The sequence below is a fragment of the Papilio polytes genome, unplaced genomic scaffold (assembly GCF_000836215.1).
Source record: "Papilio polytes unplaced genomic scaffold, Ppol_1.0 DF824024.1, whole genome shotgun sequence".
Lineage (NCBI taxonomy): Eukaryota > Metazoa > Arthropoda > Insecta > Lepidoptera > Papilionidae > Papilio > Papilio polytes.
The window spans coordinates 3,480,616-3,500,208 of NW_013525180.1; the positions used below are offsets into that span (position 1 = coordinate 3,480,616).

General features: G+C 34.9%; 3 protein-coding genes across 3 annotated transcripts; 1 reads left to right on the plus strand and 2 right to left on the minus strand.

Annotated features, from left to right (window-relative positions):
• Window positions 1-3,016: 3,016 nt before the first annotated feature.
• LOC106100962 (protein-lysine N-methyltransferase n6amt2) lies at window positions 3,017-4,859 on the minus strand. Its single transcript, XM_013280025.1, has 4 exons — window positions 4,722-4,859; window positions 4,189-4,368; window positions 3,908-4,058; window positions 3,017-3,523 (listed from the first exon to the last, which is right to left on the minus strand). The coding sequence occupies exons 2-4, from the start codon at window positions 4,339-4,341 to the stop codon at window positions 3,183-3,185; spliced, it is 645 nt and encodes a 214-aa protein (XP_013135479.1). The 5' UTR covers window positions 4,342-4,368; window positions 4,722-4,859; the 3' UTR covers window positions 3,017-3,182.
• Window positions 4,621-5,706, plus strand: LOC106100963 (N-acetyltransferase 6). Its single transcript, XM_013280026.1, has 2 exons — window positions 4,621-4,767; window positions 4,953-5,706. The coding sequence occupies exon 2, from the start codon at window positions 4,962-4,964 to the stop codon at window positions 5,553-5,555; it is 594 nt and encodes a 197-aa protein (XP_013135480.1). The 5' UTR covers window positions 4,621-4,767; window positions 4,953-4,961; the 3' UTR covers window positions 5,556-5,706.
• Window positions 5,707-5,747: 41 nt separating this feature from the next.
• Window positions 5,748-18,049, minus strand: LOC106101152 (protein RRP5 homolog). Its single transcript, XM_013280281.1, has 20 exons — window positions 17,841-18,049; window positions 17,616-17,759; window positions 17,176-17,331; window positions 16,638-16,785; window positions 16,149-16,268; window positions 15,599-15,762; window positions 15,082-15,189; window positions 14,534-14,671; window positions 13,552-13,684; window positions 13,000-13,188; window positions 11,837-11,925; window positions 11,405-11,554; window positions 11,165-11,284; window positions 11,005-11,085; window positions 9,360-10,532; window positions 9,073-9,282; window positions 8,022-8,150; window positions 7,563-7,818; window positions 6,571-6,736; window positions 5,748-5,927 (listed from the first exon to the last, which is right to left on the minus strand). The coding sequence occupies exons 1-20, from the start codon at window positions 17,913-17,915 to the stop codon at window positions 5,768-5,770; spliced, it is 3,909 nt and encodes a 1,302-aa protein (XP_013135735.1). The 5' UTR covers window positions 17,916-18,049; the 3' UTR covers window positions 5,748-5,767.
• Window positions 18,050-19,593: the final 1,544 nt, after the last annotated feature.

The window sequence follows — 19,593 nt, forward strand, 5'->3', positions numbered from 1 at the left end:
CACTGTACTAAAAGTAACGTTACCCAACGGCTTCTGTTAATCGGACATTTGGCACTTTTAGTACACTACACGATATCGGTGTTCGCTTCTTCGTTGTTTAATTTGATTGTATATTTGCCAGATTGAAGCATCCACCTTTGGTAATAAGAATCAAAAGTGGTTTAAATCATTTATAACTTAAATTTATTTTCGCTAATAACATATGATTGACCCTGCTTAAAATTTGATGTGAAGTAATCTATAACCATTGTTATATTCTATTCATGCTATTGTCTTCTCACAAATCTGAAGTACTAAGGGTACTAAAAGTGTGTACTAGTACGTTTTCCCAATTGTACTAGTACGGTGCGCACTTGCAGATGTCCGATTAAGCCCAAGACTAGTTTATGCCAATAATCTAGTGTTGCGCGGTACTAATTTTCTTCTTAACAATACATACTCTATAGTAATTCACCGATAATGTTGGCTTCGTCCGAAACTATCTAACTATAGACCGATAAAAAGTCGCTCTGTTGGTATCTCATAATATGATAATTGAAGGCCTATTCCCGTATTTAAAAAAAAATCGTAACTTTCGTTAGCTTTTTGAATTTCGAAACTCTAACGTGTAAAGAGACAAGTTCTTATATTAAAATCCTCTTTACTTGATTTTATAAGTTCTAGAGTGATTCTGTTTTTAGTGTATTTTAGACTTATTTCTTTTTCTATACCCTTGAAAAAGTTTTAATAGGTTCATAATGTATAAGGGAATAGATTCTTGTCTCTCGTGCGTTAAGTTTTAAAAATAAACTGTTTGATATACTTGTTAAGCACCCTAAGTTATCCACGTGGCGAGCTCTGGATCTCTTCAGTTGAAGAGATGTAGGTTAAGTTAGATTTAATGCCTATAGCCGGGGTGAATGCAAATTGTATTCAATAGTAATGTGACAAAATAATACTAACAATATATTTAAGTAATAATTAACGCCATATTTGCATTTGCCGCTTGTTAGCACATTTTATTTACAAGTTTTATGTTGAATTTTGTGTTATTTTTTTTTTAATATTTGTATTCCCCCTCGAAGTGATAACAACATTTAAAATAAAATAGTTTTATAGATTATTGAGTAGTCTAATATTGTTCTGTAATAATTGAGTACACAATTTAGAAAATTCCAATTGAAATACAAAATAAGAAGAAATTCTAGTTAAATATTCGACAATAATGTACAAAATATTCAATTCGATAATTACAATATTTTAACCGGATTTAAAGATCGTATCTTAATATTTTGTCTATAAATTTTAAAGTTCACTAAACACAAATTTCTTCATTTTTCAATATATTCAAACAATTAGAAAGAATTTAATCTAGATTATCTTGTGAAATTTAAAAAAAAACCTTTATATTTAACTGTATGTAACATTTTAAGGAAATATCGATGTATAGTCTAACCAATAATATAAAAATCCTAACCTAAGGTTGCGTTAATCACTTTCTAAAGTGATCAAAGGAAGCCTTAGTTCCATATTTATTCGTAACATGGCGAGGTTTTCTATATTCCAAGTAAATGTATAATCATTTTCAATATTGCCTTGTACAGATAGAAGCGGTGTAGATAGGTATTTGAATCTAATTACAGGGCTGTAACTTCTAATTATAAATAAGGTAATCGAAAGTCGTCTCCTTAGGACTGTAACACACTGCCACGAAAGCGAAATCAAAATGGAACTGAGTTTACTCCCTAATAAATTTGATGTTGTACCCTTAGTTGAGAAATGGTGCGCTGGAATGAACCTAATTCACGCCTAGTTTGTATCGCTTTGCTTTCGCTTCGCTGGCAGTGTGCTAGAGGCTTTATCAATTCCAATTGTGCTCGATGTATTAAAAATATATTTTCATAAGCTATACGCAAGCGAAATATATTCACGTAGAAAATTTAAGATTAATGGAAAAAAAGAATTAAATCCAACATTTTTTATTTCGATTATTTTTTATCTTTGTAATTTTTCATTATAGGTAAGTAGGTATTTAAATTTTATTTTAGTACAAATTTTAATTATTTCTTTCTGTTAAACATTTCAATGAGTTCTTTTTACTTACAAATGTATGTGTAAGTTTTAATGTAATTAAAAATAAAGGGAAATGGGATCATTGTGTCGGATTAAATAACGCTTTTTTCGAACTGTTTCACGAAAAGAGTTACATAATAGGATCTCTAGATGTAACATTTTTCGTTGAACAGATCGATTTGTCATAAAAATGGATTTGACGCGCGTTCCGACACCAAAATGTTAAATAGCTTTACGAAATAAATCTAAGAGATGGTCATAAATGTTTGTAATTAAATGATAAAGTTTATTGTAATTGTAAATGTCCAATTAATTTATAACAATGGCCTTTCTAAGAGAATATAATTCATTAGGATAATATCATACCTTTGGTGTTTGTAGCAAACTGGCTGGTTAGCAGATGTCATAGTTTTTAAAAATCCAAGGCCTAAGGATCATTCAGCCAAAAAGTATTTGGCAGTTTTCTTTTTAGCCTGTGTAAGGTGCAATATTTTTATATCTTTAGCTAAATATTTTATAGATTTTCACTTTTATTTTGCATTCGTAAATTTAAAATGAATTAAAGAAACGTTTTATTTTACCGACTTTTACTTATTATTTGATTTAGTTAAAAAAAAGTATGTTACAAATGTATAACTTTCGTTAACTTATCTAAATAAACAAGATTGAGGTTCTCTAAAAAATCTTTGAATTGCTATACAAGATAAGATTTTTATGAAATTTATTAATTGAAATATTGTAGAAGGTAAAGCCCAGATAGCTAATTTAATAATTTTAAAATCCTGTATAATTTGAGAGGGAGACAATATTTTTTCAAGATTTAAGAGTAATGACTAACATAAATTATTAGATAATCTATGGAATGTTAACCGGCATAATATGACAAAATAAATAGTTTTGTTAAGAGAACAATAAAAGAAATGGAATGTTTTGCATATGTTGTTTTATTTACAAAAATATAACCTTATACTTAACATAGTCTCCTATTTTAAAACAATGTCACAAAACACCTTATGGAAAAAAAAATATTTGTCAAGATATCTCATACAATCAATGCTGAGACTCAGTGGTCAATGCACTCTGTATAGCAGTTAATTAAATGCCTTTTTATCCTGAAAAAATCCACATAATCAAACTAAGGCATCTAATTCAAAATTAGCATAACATGAAAACTCATTAGCGAGATTGTTTCTATGATGTGGTTGGAACTGGCAACATTTTAAATCTAAAAATTTCTCCACTAATTCTTTCATAATTGCTCCTGTACAAAACACTATTTTCTCCTTTGTCAGTAGTTTAATGGTCTGCGATGTTTTTGTAACACATTCTTCTGATAGGAATGGTGGGTCAGCTACAACTAAGTTGTAACTACCCTCTATGTCTGGTGGCAACTTGTCCGGATGATTGTAGTCGTAGAATATAAAATCAGGTGCATGCACTTCAAATCGTCTGTCAAATTCGAAGAGAGTAACTGGAAAAAATATTAACAGTTATTCAGGGCACAATCCAGTTTGTATATTAAGGGTACCAATTCAAGAGAAATTACTAAATCCCATCAAAGATTAACAATGGTACAAGACAATAGATTGAGATAAGATGTAAATGGCAAGACCCCTAAAATAAACAGAGTTTTGATTAGCAATATCGCAAACAGAATAAACAAAATGTGTAAAAAAGTGACAAGCACCTAACTCATTAAAAGTTTTTGCCAGTTTCATATATATTCCATCAAGAGCAGGGTAAATCGGCACTTATTGAGCCAGAGCGCTCTATCAATCAGCCGCATCTTCACTTAGATTAGGCTGTCATGGTCAAGTGCTGGTTAAATGTTAAAAAAAAATTACATGTACACTACCTGATGCTCTGTGTCCAATTTGTCTCTTGAGTGGCACAAACAATGTGGGACAGGATATGAGGGCCACTTTGCCTCCATCAGGCAGGACCCTGTCAATCACCTTCACTAGGGTTCGCACTGTCGCCTCATCATACCAAAACTGACTTAGTTGCTAAAAACATAGTTCAATACAGCACCATAATTTAATTTTTGAATTTGTTCAGTTCTGATACTAAATCGACAAAAGAAGACTGTTTAAAGTTTTAAATAACAGAATTGGTCTTTAAATTATTGATTTTTACCCAATTTTCCTCAAAAATTATTTTCTCGCCCAACTTATTGTCAGCTTCTAGTTTACTCAGAATTTCCTCTCTTTTTGTCTGCTCTGCATAGAACTCTTGAAGAGCTGCAAATGTTTCTGCAGACAGCCTCGGCACATCATCGTCTTCATCCATTTTTTTGTGTTTTCCAATAAGATTTATCTATCAAGAAGTTATTTTATAATTAAACTAGTAGTTTATAACTTAAGTATGCTTCAGACTTAAGAATTTTTATATTTTATAATACAGCTGTGATCAGTTTTAAAGTAGAGCCGTTATAGCTATAAAGGCGGGCTTATTCATTTAATTGAAAATATGTTATCAATTTCTTGATAACGATAGTTTATAACATAATATAGTTATTGTTAAGAACTTCTCAATTTCAATGTGAAATTAAACTCAAGAAAAGACACCTTTTAAAGTTTGTGACAGCTAAATTAAAAATAGGTTAGTTTGATAGAGACACGGGCCAGGTTACGTTGCTCCAGTTTAATAAATAAAAAAAATGGTCTTACGTAATTTCTAGGCTTATAAAGTAATAGTATACCAACAATTTTAGTGGTACGTATCTTATTTAATTAAATAAATGTTGTGTTATGTTTAAAAAACATTTATAAGCAAATAATCGATAAATACATTTATCGATTAATCAATGACAAATGAGAATTTATTGACATTGACAGATCACTTATACAGCTAACAAATAGTTATGTCATATGTGCACAGATATTTTATGTATTTTACAGCATATCAAAATGGACTTTGAAGAACTTCGGGTTGTGGCTTTACACAAACATCCCGATTGTTTAATGGCATGCTGCGATATGATAAACGATGAATGGCCTCGAAGTGTGACAGCGAGACTAAATTCCTTACAAGGGTCCTGTGACAATTTACCAACAAGTTTAATTTTAATTAATAACAATAAGACGTTACTAGGACATTGTAAACTATCTCCGATCCCAAGTTTGTCGAGAAGCTGCTTTTTAGAAACTGTGGTTATAGCTAAAGCAATGCGTGGAAAGAAACTTGGAACGTTTATGATGAAGAAAGTTGAAGAATATTGCAAAGATATTTTAAAACTAGACATGATACATTTGTCTACTCAAGGACAACAGGATTTCTACTCCAAATTGGGTTATGTTGTTTGTCATCCTATATCAATTTATGGCAATGTGAAACTAAAGGAGACATCAACGAACAAGAAAACTAAAAAGGAAACTACCGCATCAAGACAAAAAGCTACCAAGGAAAAGACACCACCACCTCCACCTCCGCCGCCCCCACCGACTTCAACTCCAACAACTAATAAACCTGAACAAGTATTTATGTTTAAGAAATTATTTTAAATACTTTATTGATTTGGAAATCACTTTACATTTTTTGTATAAATAACTTTTACATTATTTTAAGTGACTTTCTACAACTACTTCTACAAGCCTAGTCAATATTTTTAAGACATGCATTTATTTTTATGCCAAACTAATGTATTAAATGGTATCCTTTACTATATTATGTATGTGGAAATAAAATCTCAAGAAAATGTTGTTATATGTTTATTTTAGAACTGTGCCTTTTCTATAAACTCCACAGCTCGTTTCCTGATATTTTCTACTTGCTGATGGTTGCCGATTTTCTCTTCGACCTCTATCCATTTCTTGAATAGTACTTTCATTTTGCGCGCTGGCAACTTCTGTGACGTCATACGCTCCATGAGTTGCCTGTGAAATATATCCTTGTTAGTCAATTAAGGTGTAAAATAAATAGATTGTTTAACTCCCAATTTACAATATAACATAATTCTTTAGTCTATTTGTATTTGGTCAAATTAGATGTATGGTTGTTGACCGATTGTGCGCGACTTGTCAACGTGCAATTAAAAAAATAATAGACATATGTTAATAACTTTTTAGTAGGGAAAAAATTTTTGAAATGAGACAAGTAGTTTTTGAATTATTTAAATCCATACAAAAATACAAATCTTTTACTTTCTTTATAATATAAGTATCAGATAGCACACTAGCGCCCTTTTTATAACTCAATTATTTTCTGACAGAACCATGAAAGCAGCGCTGTTCGCGCCTAAACAGCGCTTTATGATGGGTTGCGAAACCGGTCCGCGCTTCCCCCACTCACCGCACAGGACCGCCCCTAAAATCTGCTGGTGCAACGTCTTACGCGCCCCCGCATCGATCAGAGTGTGTGTAAAATCATCCAACAGCAACAGTAACACTCAATACAATAAACACCGTGAAATAGTATACGTGTGTTTAATAGAAGATTATAAGCCACATAAAGTGGCGACCGTAACAACAAGCGCTTTTCAGTCTTTGATTATAATTTAGATTTTGTACTGCGATGTACCTGATTTGTTCTATATCGTTACTCTTGATGAGCATGTCGACGTATAGCGCGGCGACGTCGACGCGGTGCGGGTAGGCGGCCAGCACGTGGTCGAGCAGCGCCGCCGCGCGCTCCGCCGCCCCGCAGCCGCGCTCCAGCTGCGCGAACCGCACCAGCAGGGACACGTCTGCATACATGTTTTACATAAATAATGTTACTTTTAAAATTATTTGGCTACAAAGGAAGAGGAAGACCGAAGAAAGTATGGATGGATTGTGTGAAAGAGGATATGCCTAAGAAAGGAGTTGAGATATGACGGCTGATAGAGATGTATGAAAGAACAACACATACTGTGCCGACTCTCAATAAGGGATAAGGGCAAGTTGATGATGATGAGTTTTAAAATATTTTAGGTACATTAAGATCTGAGTGTTTTTGTTTATATTACTCCCTAGATTTAGATAAGTTTTCTAGTTGTGACCGAGTGTAATATTAAATACATGTTTTTTTTCTTCTATTCTGTACAACTCCGTGTTCGCTTTTGTGTACACATGCCGAATATATTCCTTTTCTTATTTTTTGAAACGAATTTATTTCTTTCTAACATTCAATACTAATATCAAAAGACATTAAGGGCATTCCACTACAGTATAGCACCAAGTGAGGGAGAAATCTTCTAAAATAGAGACCAGGGAACCATGAAAATTCAGTATTCCCTCTAGAAAGTCGGCAGATAGTGGAAGGTAGAAGTATAAGACAGAGGACCCCATTCTGTGGAAGGCATTGGGAAAGGCTACGTGGCTAAAGGCACGTCCAGCAGTGTGCAAATAAAGATAATGGCGCACTTATTCTAATATACAATTCGATTCAAATCAGATAACGTTTTAACTTATAGTCCGACTTAATTAGAAGATTAATCAATATGTGTCGTAAAATCGTAATTGCAAAAGTCTATATCAACGTTAAAATTTCTGAATATTTTTTCCCGCTTAAAAATAAAAGATTTTACTGACGTTCTCTCTTCTCCAACGCCGTGAGTCCTTTCTGCATGATCTGGCGCGCCTTGTCGAGCAGGCCGAGCTGGTAGCAGGCGCTGCCGGCGGCGCAGTAGGCCTGCAGCTGGCGGCGGTACTTGCGCAGCATCAGCTCGGCCAGCGCGCCCGCCTCGCCCGCCTTGCCCGTCTCCACGTAGATGTCTAACAGCTTCGAGTGGATCTGGTACTTCTCGTTCATCTGCAGCGCCTCCTCTAACGTCTTCTGTTGGGATTCCTGGGGAATATACGAAAATAACTGTATTTCTTCTGGATTTTAAATTTGTCTATAAAATAAGATACACTGTTAGTTAATTTATTTTACTATCCCATCATTTACGTAACATCTGATTAGTTTTTTGTAAGCGGCGGAGTGTCTTATTCTAAAAAAACAAGGAAATTATTCTGTAAGTATAACACTGCGGATTTCCACAACTGTACCTTGGTGCCGAAGCGATGCTCCAGGTTGAGTAGCGCGAGCCACACATTAAGCTTCTCTTGCTCCTCGCGGAAGTTGATAGTCCGCAGCGCGCGCCGAGCCACGCTGCGCGCCTTCTCTATCTCCGTCGCCTGCAACAACACATATTTACATTTTAAATGTACTCATTGATCTCGGTAAAGAAACGCTTATCACGTTTAATTCCATCAATTCGTCTTACGATAAAATTTTTTTTTTTTTTTTTTTTTTTTTATAGTAAAAGGGGGCAAACGAGCGGCGTGTACACCAAGGTGGTCAACGACGCCCATGGACATCCGCAACACCAGAGGAACTACAGATGCGTTGCCGGCCTTTGAGGAAATGATAAGCTCGCTTCTTGAAGGACCCTAAGTCGTATTGGTTTGGAAATACCGCCGAGGACAGACCGTTCCACAACGCGGCTGTGCGGGGCAGAAAGTTCCGCGAAAACCGCACGGTTGTGGAATGCCAGCCATCGAGATGGTGAGGATGGTACCTGGCAGTCTGTCGTGTCGTCCGATGACGAAACTCGGCGGCAGGAATCGTTCCAAACAACTCCTCGGAACACTCCCCGTGGTAAATGCGGTAAAAGATGCAGAGGGAACTGACGTCCCTCCGCAAGGCCAGAGGATCTAGCCGATCGGTAAGAGCTCGGTCGTTGACGATTCGAGTCGCTCTCCGTTGTATGCGGTCAAATGGAAGAAGCTGGTATTGGGGTGCTCCCGCCCAGAGGTGCGAGCAGTACTCCATGTGGGGCCGAACTTGCGCCTTGTAAAGTAGTAGGCGGTGGCCCGGCTGGAAATACTGCTTCGCCCTACTGAGCACACCCAGCTTTTTAAAATTTAAACATGGCTGATTTATACTTCATATATAAAAATACGAGAGAGAAAGAGAAGGGTGAAGAAAGAATTGTGAAGACAGCCTCGCGAATTATATCCAATCTGTAATCTATTGCGTAATAGATAGAGCGAGAGAGGAGACAAAAAGGGGGGAGAGAGAGAGAGAGAGAGAGAGATAGAACAGTGTCATGTATACCTGTAGATGGAAGGCCATGTACGCAATCCAGAGCTGGCTGCAGTCGGGGCTGGCGAGCAGCGCGCGCTCGAACTGCTCGGCGCTCTGAGGCGCTTCGCCCGCGACCTGCGCACTCTCCAGCGACCTGATCTTCTCTTCTTCCTCTCGCGCTTTCGCCACTCTCTCTGCTGCACGAAGCTTCTTACGTTTTTTCTTAGGCTTTTCTTCTTCCTATTAAAAAAAAACATCGAATTACAATAAACATGAGGAATGAGTAATACATTTAGCCAGTAAAAGTAAATACAAACCTCCTCCTCGCTGCTGCTACTGGAGTCCTCCTCCTGCGCCGGGGGCGGAGGCTCCGCGGGCGCCAACCAGAACTCCTTGGCGCTCGGCACCTCCAGCACCGACTCCACACTTTGCACATTTACACTTTTACTTACATCTACCACTTTTTGGACCTTAGGGGCTTCTGGCTTATCTATTTTACTCTCACTTTTCTTCACATTAAACTCTATAAGATCTGTAATCAATTTTTCTTTCTTTTCCTTCTTTTTATATTTTGTATTCAACTGAAATTCTTTGAACTTATCCTGCGCTATTTTTAACGCTTCTAGAAGTTTCTCGATTGCCTTTTCTATGAGTAATTTCTCCGAGAGCATCGCTGTGTGGAATTTTTTGTTAGCGACCGTTATACCTCTGTTGACTAATGTTTCTATTTTTTCATCTATTCTGTCAATGCGACGTGTTTTTGCTTGAATTACTTTTAATAATGACATTATTCTTCGTTTGTATTGCTTTGGAGCTGTGCAATCTGACAGGTCTATGAGGCCCTGGTCTTGAGGTGTCAACATATTGTCACTGTCCTCATAGATATCAGTTTCTATGGCATCACTATCTTCTGTCATCTTATCTTCTGACACAGATTCCTTTCTTTTCTTTTTCTCGGGAATCTTTTCTTCATCTGAATCTGTTTGTGTTTCTACCGTTTTCTTTTTCTTATTCGCTTTATTCGGTTCTTGTTTGTTTTCACTGTTTTTCTTTCGTTTATTGACTTTTTCTTTGTTTATGTCGATATCTTCATCAATAAGTTCCTCTTTAGAGAATATTTCATCCAGATCCAAAAAGTCGTCATCTGTTTCTACCTTTTCTGTGTCTTTTTTCTTTTTAATTGTCTTTTTTTCTGTTTTATCTTCTACATTATTCAATTCCTTGTTTTCATTTTCAAGATTTTCATTTTCTACATTTTCACTATCTATGCTTATGTGATTTTTATTCTTTTTGTTTTTCTTTAGTTTTTTCTTTGACACTTTGGACTCGTCGTTTTCTACCATTTCTTCATCTTCTATAGATTCACTTTTCTTTCTGTTTTTCTTTTCTTTCTTACTTGATGTTTTTATTTCTTCTGTTTCCTTAAGTTTCTTTTTTAATACTGGGGTATCTTCAGTGTTCTGTCTCTTTTCCGCTTTCTTTTGATTGTTCTGTAATGAATGTTTAAATTAGTATTTTTTCGGTACCAAAAGTAGTTTTTCAGTTTTATAATGTAATTAGTAGTAATATTAAATAGTATAATGGCACGGGGCCATTATCGCCATTCTCTGCTTCCATGATTGCCGAGCGAATGCGGGTAGGCGGGCGAGGAGAATTAAATTCACTTGTATAGAAGTTAACACACAGTAATTATATTCACAAAATACAAGTGTTATTACAATCAGCGATTTTAATATTACAATAAAATAACGACACTCCGCCGAACACGTCTTGTCTCTTCTAGATGCAAATCGATTCTGTCGTTTTGCCTCCGCGTACAAAAGAGCTCGGCGTTGTGTCAGAGTGTAGAAACGTCAAATCACTTCCTTTTTAAAATGTCATAGTCAAATGTCGTTATGACGTTTCATGACACTCTAAAAAAACACGGAGGCGCCGTCAAGTATTTTGTAAACGTTTCCTCACCCAAAACTCAAACGGAGCAGCGAGTAGACTTCCAGTCATCTTTTTGGTCTCCGGAAACACTCTCAGAATGGTGCAGTTAACCTAAAAATGACATTACCATTTAAAACTTGTCAACTCTATGATATAGTATTAAAAGACATAATAAGATGGCAACACTTACAATCTGTCCGAGATGGAATAGTTCGAGCAGTGCGTCAGGCGGCGGCTGGGCGACGTGCGCACGCGGCACGTAGCACTGCACGCCGCCGAAGAAACACACCACCAAGTAGTCGCGGACGAACTGTATGATACGGTAGGAAGTAGTAGTTTACGGTAGAATTTGGTAGTTTATGGTAGAATTTGGTATTTTATGGTAGGATGTGGTTGTTAATGGTAGTAAAGTTACTCTGGTTGTTCTTACCGATATAACTCCGGTGTAGGTGTCCCCCACTACCGCGTCCTCGTATGTGTGTAGCACGCGCAGGTCCGGCGCAAGCAGGCTAGGCTTCAGGGTTAATATTAACATCCCTTTTTTGATGTTTAAAACTCGCGCCTTTACTTTCTGTCCCTCCTGTTTAGTAAAACATTTTTGTTTATTTAAGACTAGTTTTCGCCAGCGACTTCGTCTATATGGAATTAAAAACAAATATAAATAGCCTATGCCAAATTTCATCGAGATCCATTCAGCAGTTCAGGCTACAAACTCTAACAAACATTCATCCATCTAAACTTTATATTTATAATAACAATTTATAAAATGTAAGATATCACAATTTTGTCAATCTCTCATATATTTTTTTTTTTAGTTTTAAACATACGTTTAGATTTGAGATTGATGTGAGATTCTGCTTACCTTAAACTTCTTTGTAAGTTGTACTGTGCTCGCCTTCTTAGGGTCCACGTAGTACCCACCCTCCGATATATGCGTCTTCGCAACAATACCTAAACGGCCATATATTATTATTTATTACTAGTACTATAAATAAATAATTTTAACATATACTTAGACATTGTAATCTAACAGCAGATAATAAATCGTAAACAATAGAAATAAAAGTCAAATAACTATTGCAAAGAACAAACAAAGAGTACAAAAAACTACATAATTACAATAAATTTTATTAATAGACAACTTGTCATTACATTTTGTTAGTCTCTTAAAAACATAAGATAAGACAATTCAATTATTTTCAATTATTTTTCTATAATAAAGATAAAAAAAATATTTTATAACTATAAATCAATGAAATTTTTTTCTCATCTGTATTTTATGTTCAAGTGTATTTATTATTGCATTATGAGCTGATTAAATGTTTATTATTATTATTAAATAAGGTATTTAATATCATCATCACCAGCTCACTGAACATCCCATCAGAGGGGCTCGGAGTCTACCCTAAACTACAGTAACTAGACCATAGTCAACATGCTGCACTGCGGGTTGACTTCACACATATCTTTGAATTTCTTCGCTAATATGTGCAGGCATCACGATGTTTTCCTTCACCGTTAAAACATCGGGTAAATTATGTACTGTGTATTTAATACTAGCTGTTGCTTGTGACTTCGTCCACGTGAAATTAAGAAATAATTAAAAACATAGTTACCGATACGGTAGCTTTTTAATTGAAAGAATTAAGATCTGAACCAGTAATTTTTGAGTTATTCCAATACATATAAACACAAATATTTCCTCTTTATACAAAGACATTAAATAAATATATACCATACGTAGTGAATTTTTTCAATGTTTTTATCAATTCATTTACCAACTAAGTTTAATAGCGTGAAAAGCGCCTAAAGCGTGTCGTAAGTGTAGGGCTTTTTATTAAACAAAGAATTATTCAAAAATATGCTGTAATTACTGACATCTTAGGCAACAAAGAAGTGTGTGTTTACGCTTTATTATAATAGTATAGATTTCTGCGCTGATACTTCGGGTTGCATCACGATGTTTTCCTTCACCGTACGAACGTCGGGTAAATTATGTACTGTATGTGTATTTAATATACATACCATTAACTCTTCCAACGTCCAAGGCGAGCCTGTCATCGGTGACACTCCTGACTGTAGCGGGCACTATGTCTCCCACGGACAGGTCGGACATTGTGAATATCTTCTCTGACAGTACGGACGCTTCATCACTCAATGAATACATGTAGTCACACATATTATACGCTAGTACTCTCACCGTATGACTACTACCTGGAAATAATAAATAAATAAATCTTACTAATATTATAAAAACGAAAGTTTAGATGGATGGATGTAAGAGTTTGTCGCCTAAACTGCTGAATGGATTTCGTTTAAATTTGCCATAGATGTAGTATAGTCTGGAAGACCACTTAGGTATACTTTTGATTTTTTAATTACACGCAGACGGAGTCGCGTGCGAAAACCAGTCATAAATAAAATTATATAGAATCTAATAAGAAAAAACATAATTTAGTAAAAAGAGATGTCGATTGAGAATGAAAGTGTAGAAGGAGGCACGAAGGGGGTGACATGACGTGCCAGTAGCTAACATACCAGTTACCATGTTTTACTAACTGCTTGTTTTCCACTTACCAATAGGATATGACTTGGCGACGACATCCTCATCAGCCAGCTCCTCATCCACTTGGATCCTGCGCAGGCTGAGGCTGCCCACACTACCCTCCCCCAGCTTTAATAATATACTTCTACCCATTATTTTTATCACCTGAAATATCAATTTTTATTTCGTCAAATTCCGATATAACGACATTCCACAGAAACGTGTCAGTCGTATTGTATTTAATACTAGTGGTATTAAAATAACAGTAAAAATTAAAAAAAAAAATAAAAACCCTTGATATCCTATACATTTACATACAGTCAATATATTTATTAAAAAAAATATTATGACAATGAGCTGCAGGCTCAGCGTGTACATTTTATTTTTTTCTGATGATTGATTCTGTTGATGATGACTTGATTCATCAGACATCAGTCTGTCATTTGTAAACAATCAAGTCTATTTTTTATTTATTAGTGTAAGATATTTTAGAAATTAGCTCAGTAGTTTTTTATTTTCAATACATACAAAAATACAAATCTTTCCACTTTATAATATAAAAGTATAGAAGACAGTTTAATGGCGTTCAAATGGGATTTAAATGTTACAAAAATTAAATTATCATGTTAATTCATAGTTATTAATGCGATGGATGGATAAATGGATGGATGTTACAATACATCTCCAAAACAATTAAATGTATCTCGATGACATTTGTCACAGATATAGAATAAGTATAAAAGAACACATAGGCTACTTACTAAGTTTTTTTTATAATTACATGCAGATAAAGTCTGTGGTAACAGCTAGTATTAATCTTACTAATATTATAATTGCAAAAGTTTAGATGGATGGATGTTTGTTAGAGTTTGTAACCTAAACGGCTGAACAAATTTCGATGAAATTTGGCATAGATGTAAAAAATAGTCTGGAAGAAGACATAGACTACTTGTATTTGTGTTTTTTAATACCTCGGACGGAGTCGCGAGCAGAATCTAGTATAATTATAAGTACCTGAGCTTCTTCAATAATATCTCCCTTTTTAAACTTCTGTTCTTTATCTAAATCTGGATATGTGGACTCAAAGATATTCTTCATTGTTAGGAACGGTGTGTTTCTTGTTGGTAACACATACAGAACTCTGGCACGCACCTGGTAAATTGATAAACAATAAAAAAGGCCTAATTTAAGTCACTTTTCTTTACCACCCTATTCTTATAAGGAGAGGTTGGGAAGAGGAAGTGGATTTGACAGTGGAGGAGATGCATAGGAAGGGGAAATATCCTCTTTATGTTCGTCTCCGTTATAAGGGTAGGCAACGCATATGCAATTGCGGATGTCTATGGGCAGTGGTCGCTTCGCCATTTTGGTGAATTCAGGTGGCCGCTTGTTCGTTTGCCACCTTATGTTATAAAAAAAAACTAAGATAAAAAATTAACAGAATGACAAAAAGTAATTATTTTAAAGTTGGTTCTTATTGAAATTAAAGTATAGATTGTTTATATTTTTTTATAAATTTGATTCAATAATATCATTTAAATCTATTTTAGTTGGTTTGTTACCTTTTGGCCGTAGTTAGGTTTCTTTCCTTTGACCTTATCAACTTGCTGCCGCTGCACATAGGCCACTGAGTCCGTGAATATGTGCCCTTCTATACCATTGTCTAAAGACTGTAAAAAAAAACTGTTAAACACATAACAATTTTAGAAACAAACTTTCATCATCAAATCGATACAATATAGTACAGTTAGCTGCATAAATAATAAATATGTATTTACTACAGAAACTTGTATATACTTTCGGTTTCAACGTACATGCATCTGTCTGTATTTTTATGACCATCAATACATATTATTGGTGGATAAATGTACACATGTTTGAAACCAAACCAAACCTATATTTGTAGTTTTGTAAATATATTTATGAAGCTGACTGTACTGCTCCTCCATATCTCAATAAGTTGCTATTGGAACTCATTCTCTTAGAAATACTCTCTTTTACACAATCCATCCATTCACTTCTTTCTTTGTATCCATCTAAATTCATTTCCACGTTGTGAAAAATGTCTTGGATATTTACCTTGTCGATAGTAAACTCTAGTGCAGTGGCAGGGTAGAGGACTGTTGATTGTCGTCTCTGTACAGCTCCCCGCAGCGCCTCCAGATCATTGCTGAGTGTTAACACACTGTTCTCATTCTCCACTACTAAAGACTTTATGCAACACCATGTCAACATTCCTGTGTCTGAAAACAGATTTTTAATTTTTACATCTACCCTCCTAAAATTAATAATATAACGCCTATAACCCAGAAGGGTAGGCAGAGACTGGAACATTTGACTTGAACTTAAGAACTCCTAACATATAATTTTATATTTAACTAGCTGTTTTTTTGTTTCGCGTGAGATTAAAAAAAATAAAAAAAACATGGCTTATGTTACTGATAATAGCTTTTTAATGTTGAAAGAATTTTTTTAATTGGCCCAATAGTTTTTGAGTTATTTCAATACATACAAATATACAAATCTTTGCTCTTTATAACATATAAATAGACAGTTAATATAAATAATTACGATTAAATTGAAAATAAAAACAATTACTGAAATTTTTTATAATGCTTTTTAGACTCACCTAATTCTAACTCAGGATTACTTGCGTTCTTGGGGAGGAATGCTCTGGTATTATTAATACCAACTTCCATAACATATCCATGATCCTCCACCGAGGAGACTGCCGCTTGTAGCAAAGCCCCTGGAATTATACGACAATTTAAAAACATATGTTCCAAGGCACAAAATTTTCATAAACTGTGCATTTACACTAGGATATACAAATTCCCAAATATATCTGATAATTCTGATAACATTTGATTATGTTTTATATTAAACAAATCTTACTTCTTACTAATATTATAAATGCGAAAGTTTAGATGGATGGATGTTTGTTAGAGTTTGTACCCTGGCTGAACAGATCTTGATGAAATTTTGCATAGACGAAGAGGATAGTGTGGAAGAACACATAGGCTATTCAATTCTGTTTTTTTAAGTTCCACGCGGACGGAGTCGCGGGCGAAAGCTAGTATAATATATTTATGTCAATAGATATGATAAAGAATTTGACCTTTATGTAGTTCAGTATGTAGGCGACCAGCGTTAACATGTTGTGGCATCATTGACATCATGACATTCCTGCCTTCAACCTCCAGCACCTTCAGCCCTACGTACTGGCCCGGACGGAACATCTCATTTAGATCTCGTACTTTATCTGACTATCAATGAAATAACATATAAACATTACTGAATACAATGCGAAATTTTATATGCATGGATGTTTGTTACGAAATATCTCCAAAAACAGATCTCAATGAAAAATGGCATAGATGTTGAACATTGTCTAAAAATCATTTAGACTACAGATTTTAGTTTCTTTTTAATTCTGCACAGATTTAGCAAGTGGTAAGTAATTTAATAAAACAGTACAGCATTTTAAGTTTCTTTTGATAGAATAGCAATTCTTTTTATTACCATATTGTTTAGATTTAAACATTGTAATAGTTTTTGTTTTTATTTTATAAAAGTAGGAGGCAAACAAACAGTGGCAACACTAAGGTGCTTCTTCATCACCATCAATGCAGGACTAACAATATGAATAAAAGTACCTGATCATTAACATAAGCTTCCAGTATTTTATTGTAAGCCTCGCTGATGTGACAAGCCATCACACTACCAAACAACCGACATGGCAGTGAAATGTTTATTCTTGTTTCTAAAATTTCTCGCACCCTTCCTAAAAATACCTGTCCTTGCTTAACTATCTGAAAATTAAGAAATTATTGTTAAGTGTTGAGTATTTATTGCATTCAAGTTTTGAGAATAATTCACCATTAATTAAAGCATTTTGCTTCTTAGCATTTCAGTATCATACAAGATTTAATTTTGTTTATGATGAGGAGACAAGCGAGCGGCGGGAACACCGAAGTAATCAGATGCATTAAGAAAATTATTTTTTATTTTTTTAACTGTGCGCACATCAAAATAGAGTAGTTATGAGAAAAACTGTTTATTTAAAGTCATAAAAATTGTTGTAGCATTCTGTTACCTGGTAATTAAGGCATATACCACAGTTTTTGAATGATTGGTCTTTGTCAGCAATAATTTCATCCGATAAATATCCATCGTCGTCTTCTGACCTTTTTTTAGGTTTCTGTTTCTTTCTCTCTCCTTTCTCAGCAGCAGCCAAAAACTATAATTTCCAAAGTAAATCAACGTGTTTACAAGAAAATTACACAATGTTTCTAATAAATAATAATAATCGATTACTTACATTACCACTCTGCTTAAAATATGTTACGGTTGGCTTTTTTCCACCACGAGGAAAATATTCTTCAACATCCCCCATATTTAATATCTATTTTCATGTATGTTTGAAGGCAATAGGTTAATATAAATAATCGACACTGTTACTGTTTTGGAAAATGGCATGTTTCTTTGAGGTTATGTTTAGACGTCAGACGTTATAGTTTTGACATTTGCCAAAGAAAAGTCAAAGAGAAAAGTGTTCGTTTTAAAAATTATGTGCATACAGCATTTTGATGTTAAACTTTCCACGGAACCCAAAATAAAGTGTAGCTTGAAAACATATGAAGATTTAATTCTATTTTAATATATTGAACTGTTATCTTAAAGGTTAACACACGCCACATCTATTCATTAAAAATCGATAACAACATCACTAACTAAGTGATCCAACTGTCAACTTCCCTTGAAATTGAAAATTATTACTGACGATTTTCTGTGGTTGATCTTATAAGTTTTTGTTTTCCTTCAAATAAAAATGCTATGCAAAGCCTAAACTTTACCTGTTACATTAAATCAATTCTTAAATTAAACGGTGCTTAATAACGTAGACGTAGACGTAGACGTAGTCCAATTTGGTCAGTTCGAAGTATGGTCTTAAAATCAATGCCAAGAAAACCAAATATATGTCGATTTGTAAAGTACCACCAGCTAGCCTCTCTCTCATTTGTGGCGGGCAGCTCCTTGAAAAAGTAAGCAGGTACAAATATTTGGGATGTTGAGTTGATGACACAGGGGATCACAGTCTTGAAATAAGATGCCGCATAGAACAAGCCCGGAACGCTTTTTTCAGACTTAGGACACTTCTGTGCAACAAAAAGCTGAACATTGAGCTACGGATGCGGCTAGCGCGTTGTTATGTTTTCTCCATTCTCCTGTACGGCGTTGAAGCGTGGACCCTAACAGAATCGATGTGCAAAAAAGTCGAAGCCTTCGAAATGTGGGTATACAGGAGAATGTTAAGGATATCCTGGAGAGACAAAATTAAAAATGTAACCGTGTTAGAACGCATGAAGAAGATGACAGAAGTGATATATACAGTTAAGAAAAGAAAGCTGCAGTACCTAGGTCACATAATGCGAAATGCCAAATACGAATTACTGCAGCTCATCGTACAAGGCAAGATCCACGGAAAGCGAAGCGTAGGTCGAAGAAGAACGTCCTGGCTCAAAAACCTACGCCAGTGGTATGGAAAGAGCACCCGTTCACTCTTCAGAGCCGTGGTGTCAAGAACGAAAGTCGCCCTAATGATCGCCGAACTTCGGAAGAAGATGGCACTTTAAGAAGAAGAATAACGTAGATCTATCTACGGATACTGTTTAGTTATGTATAGAACAATATTAGACCTATCCGCTGAGAGACCGAACACTTATTGAGGCTTATACTTTTTATAAATTGATACTCATCAAAGTATGAAAACCGAAAATACGATACCGATATGTGATGCACATCACTATTCCTTGTTATGAAATAATTGTGATTTATGAATTGAACTTGACAGCTACAAACAGAAGTTGTCTCTTTTTCTCGTGAGATTTAGAGGCAAACATTCAAGTGTGTATATGAGACCAACTCTTATTTCTCGACATCTCGACACATGTTTAAATACAATGAAGTACTGGAGTATTCTCTAGGCGTGAGTCGTTACGTCATTTTCGAGAAACGTAACGAAACTAGTGATTTGTTCGGTGTCACATGTTTCAAAACTAGTGATTTTTGTA

Bases quoted from the DNA above. Each gene is read 5' to 3' on its own strand.
- LOC106100963 (XM_013280026.1), top strand. From the start codon at position 4,962: ATGGACTTTGAAGAACTTCGGGTTGTGGCTTTACACAAACATCCCGAT.
- LOC106100962 (XM_013280025.1), bottom strand. From the start codon at position 4,341: ATGGATGAAGACGATGATGTGCCGAGGCTGTCTGCAGAAACATTTGCA. The intron at 4,059-4,188 runs GTAAAAATCAAT...CTATGTTTTTAG, and splicing joins TAATTTTTGAGGAAAATTGG to CAACTAAGTCAGTTTTGGTA. The intron at 3,524-3,907 runs GTAGTGTACATG...TATTTTTTCCAG, and splicing joins AATTGGACACAGAGCATCAG to TTACTCTCTTCGAATTTGAC.
- LOC106101152 (XM_013280281.1), bottom strand. From the start codon at position 17,915: ATGGGGGATGTTGAAGAATATTTTCCTCGTGGTGGAAAAAAGCCAACC. The intron at 15,763-16,148 runs GTGAGTCTAAAA...ATCTGTTTTCAG, and splicing joins TAATCCTGAGTTAGAATTAG to ACACAGGAATGTTGACATGG. The intron at 14,672-15,081 runs GTAACAAACCAA...TCAATTTACCAG, and splicing joins AACCTAACTACGGCCAAAAG to GTGCGTGCCAGAGTTCTGTA.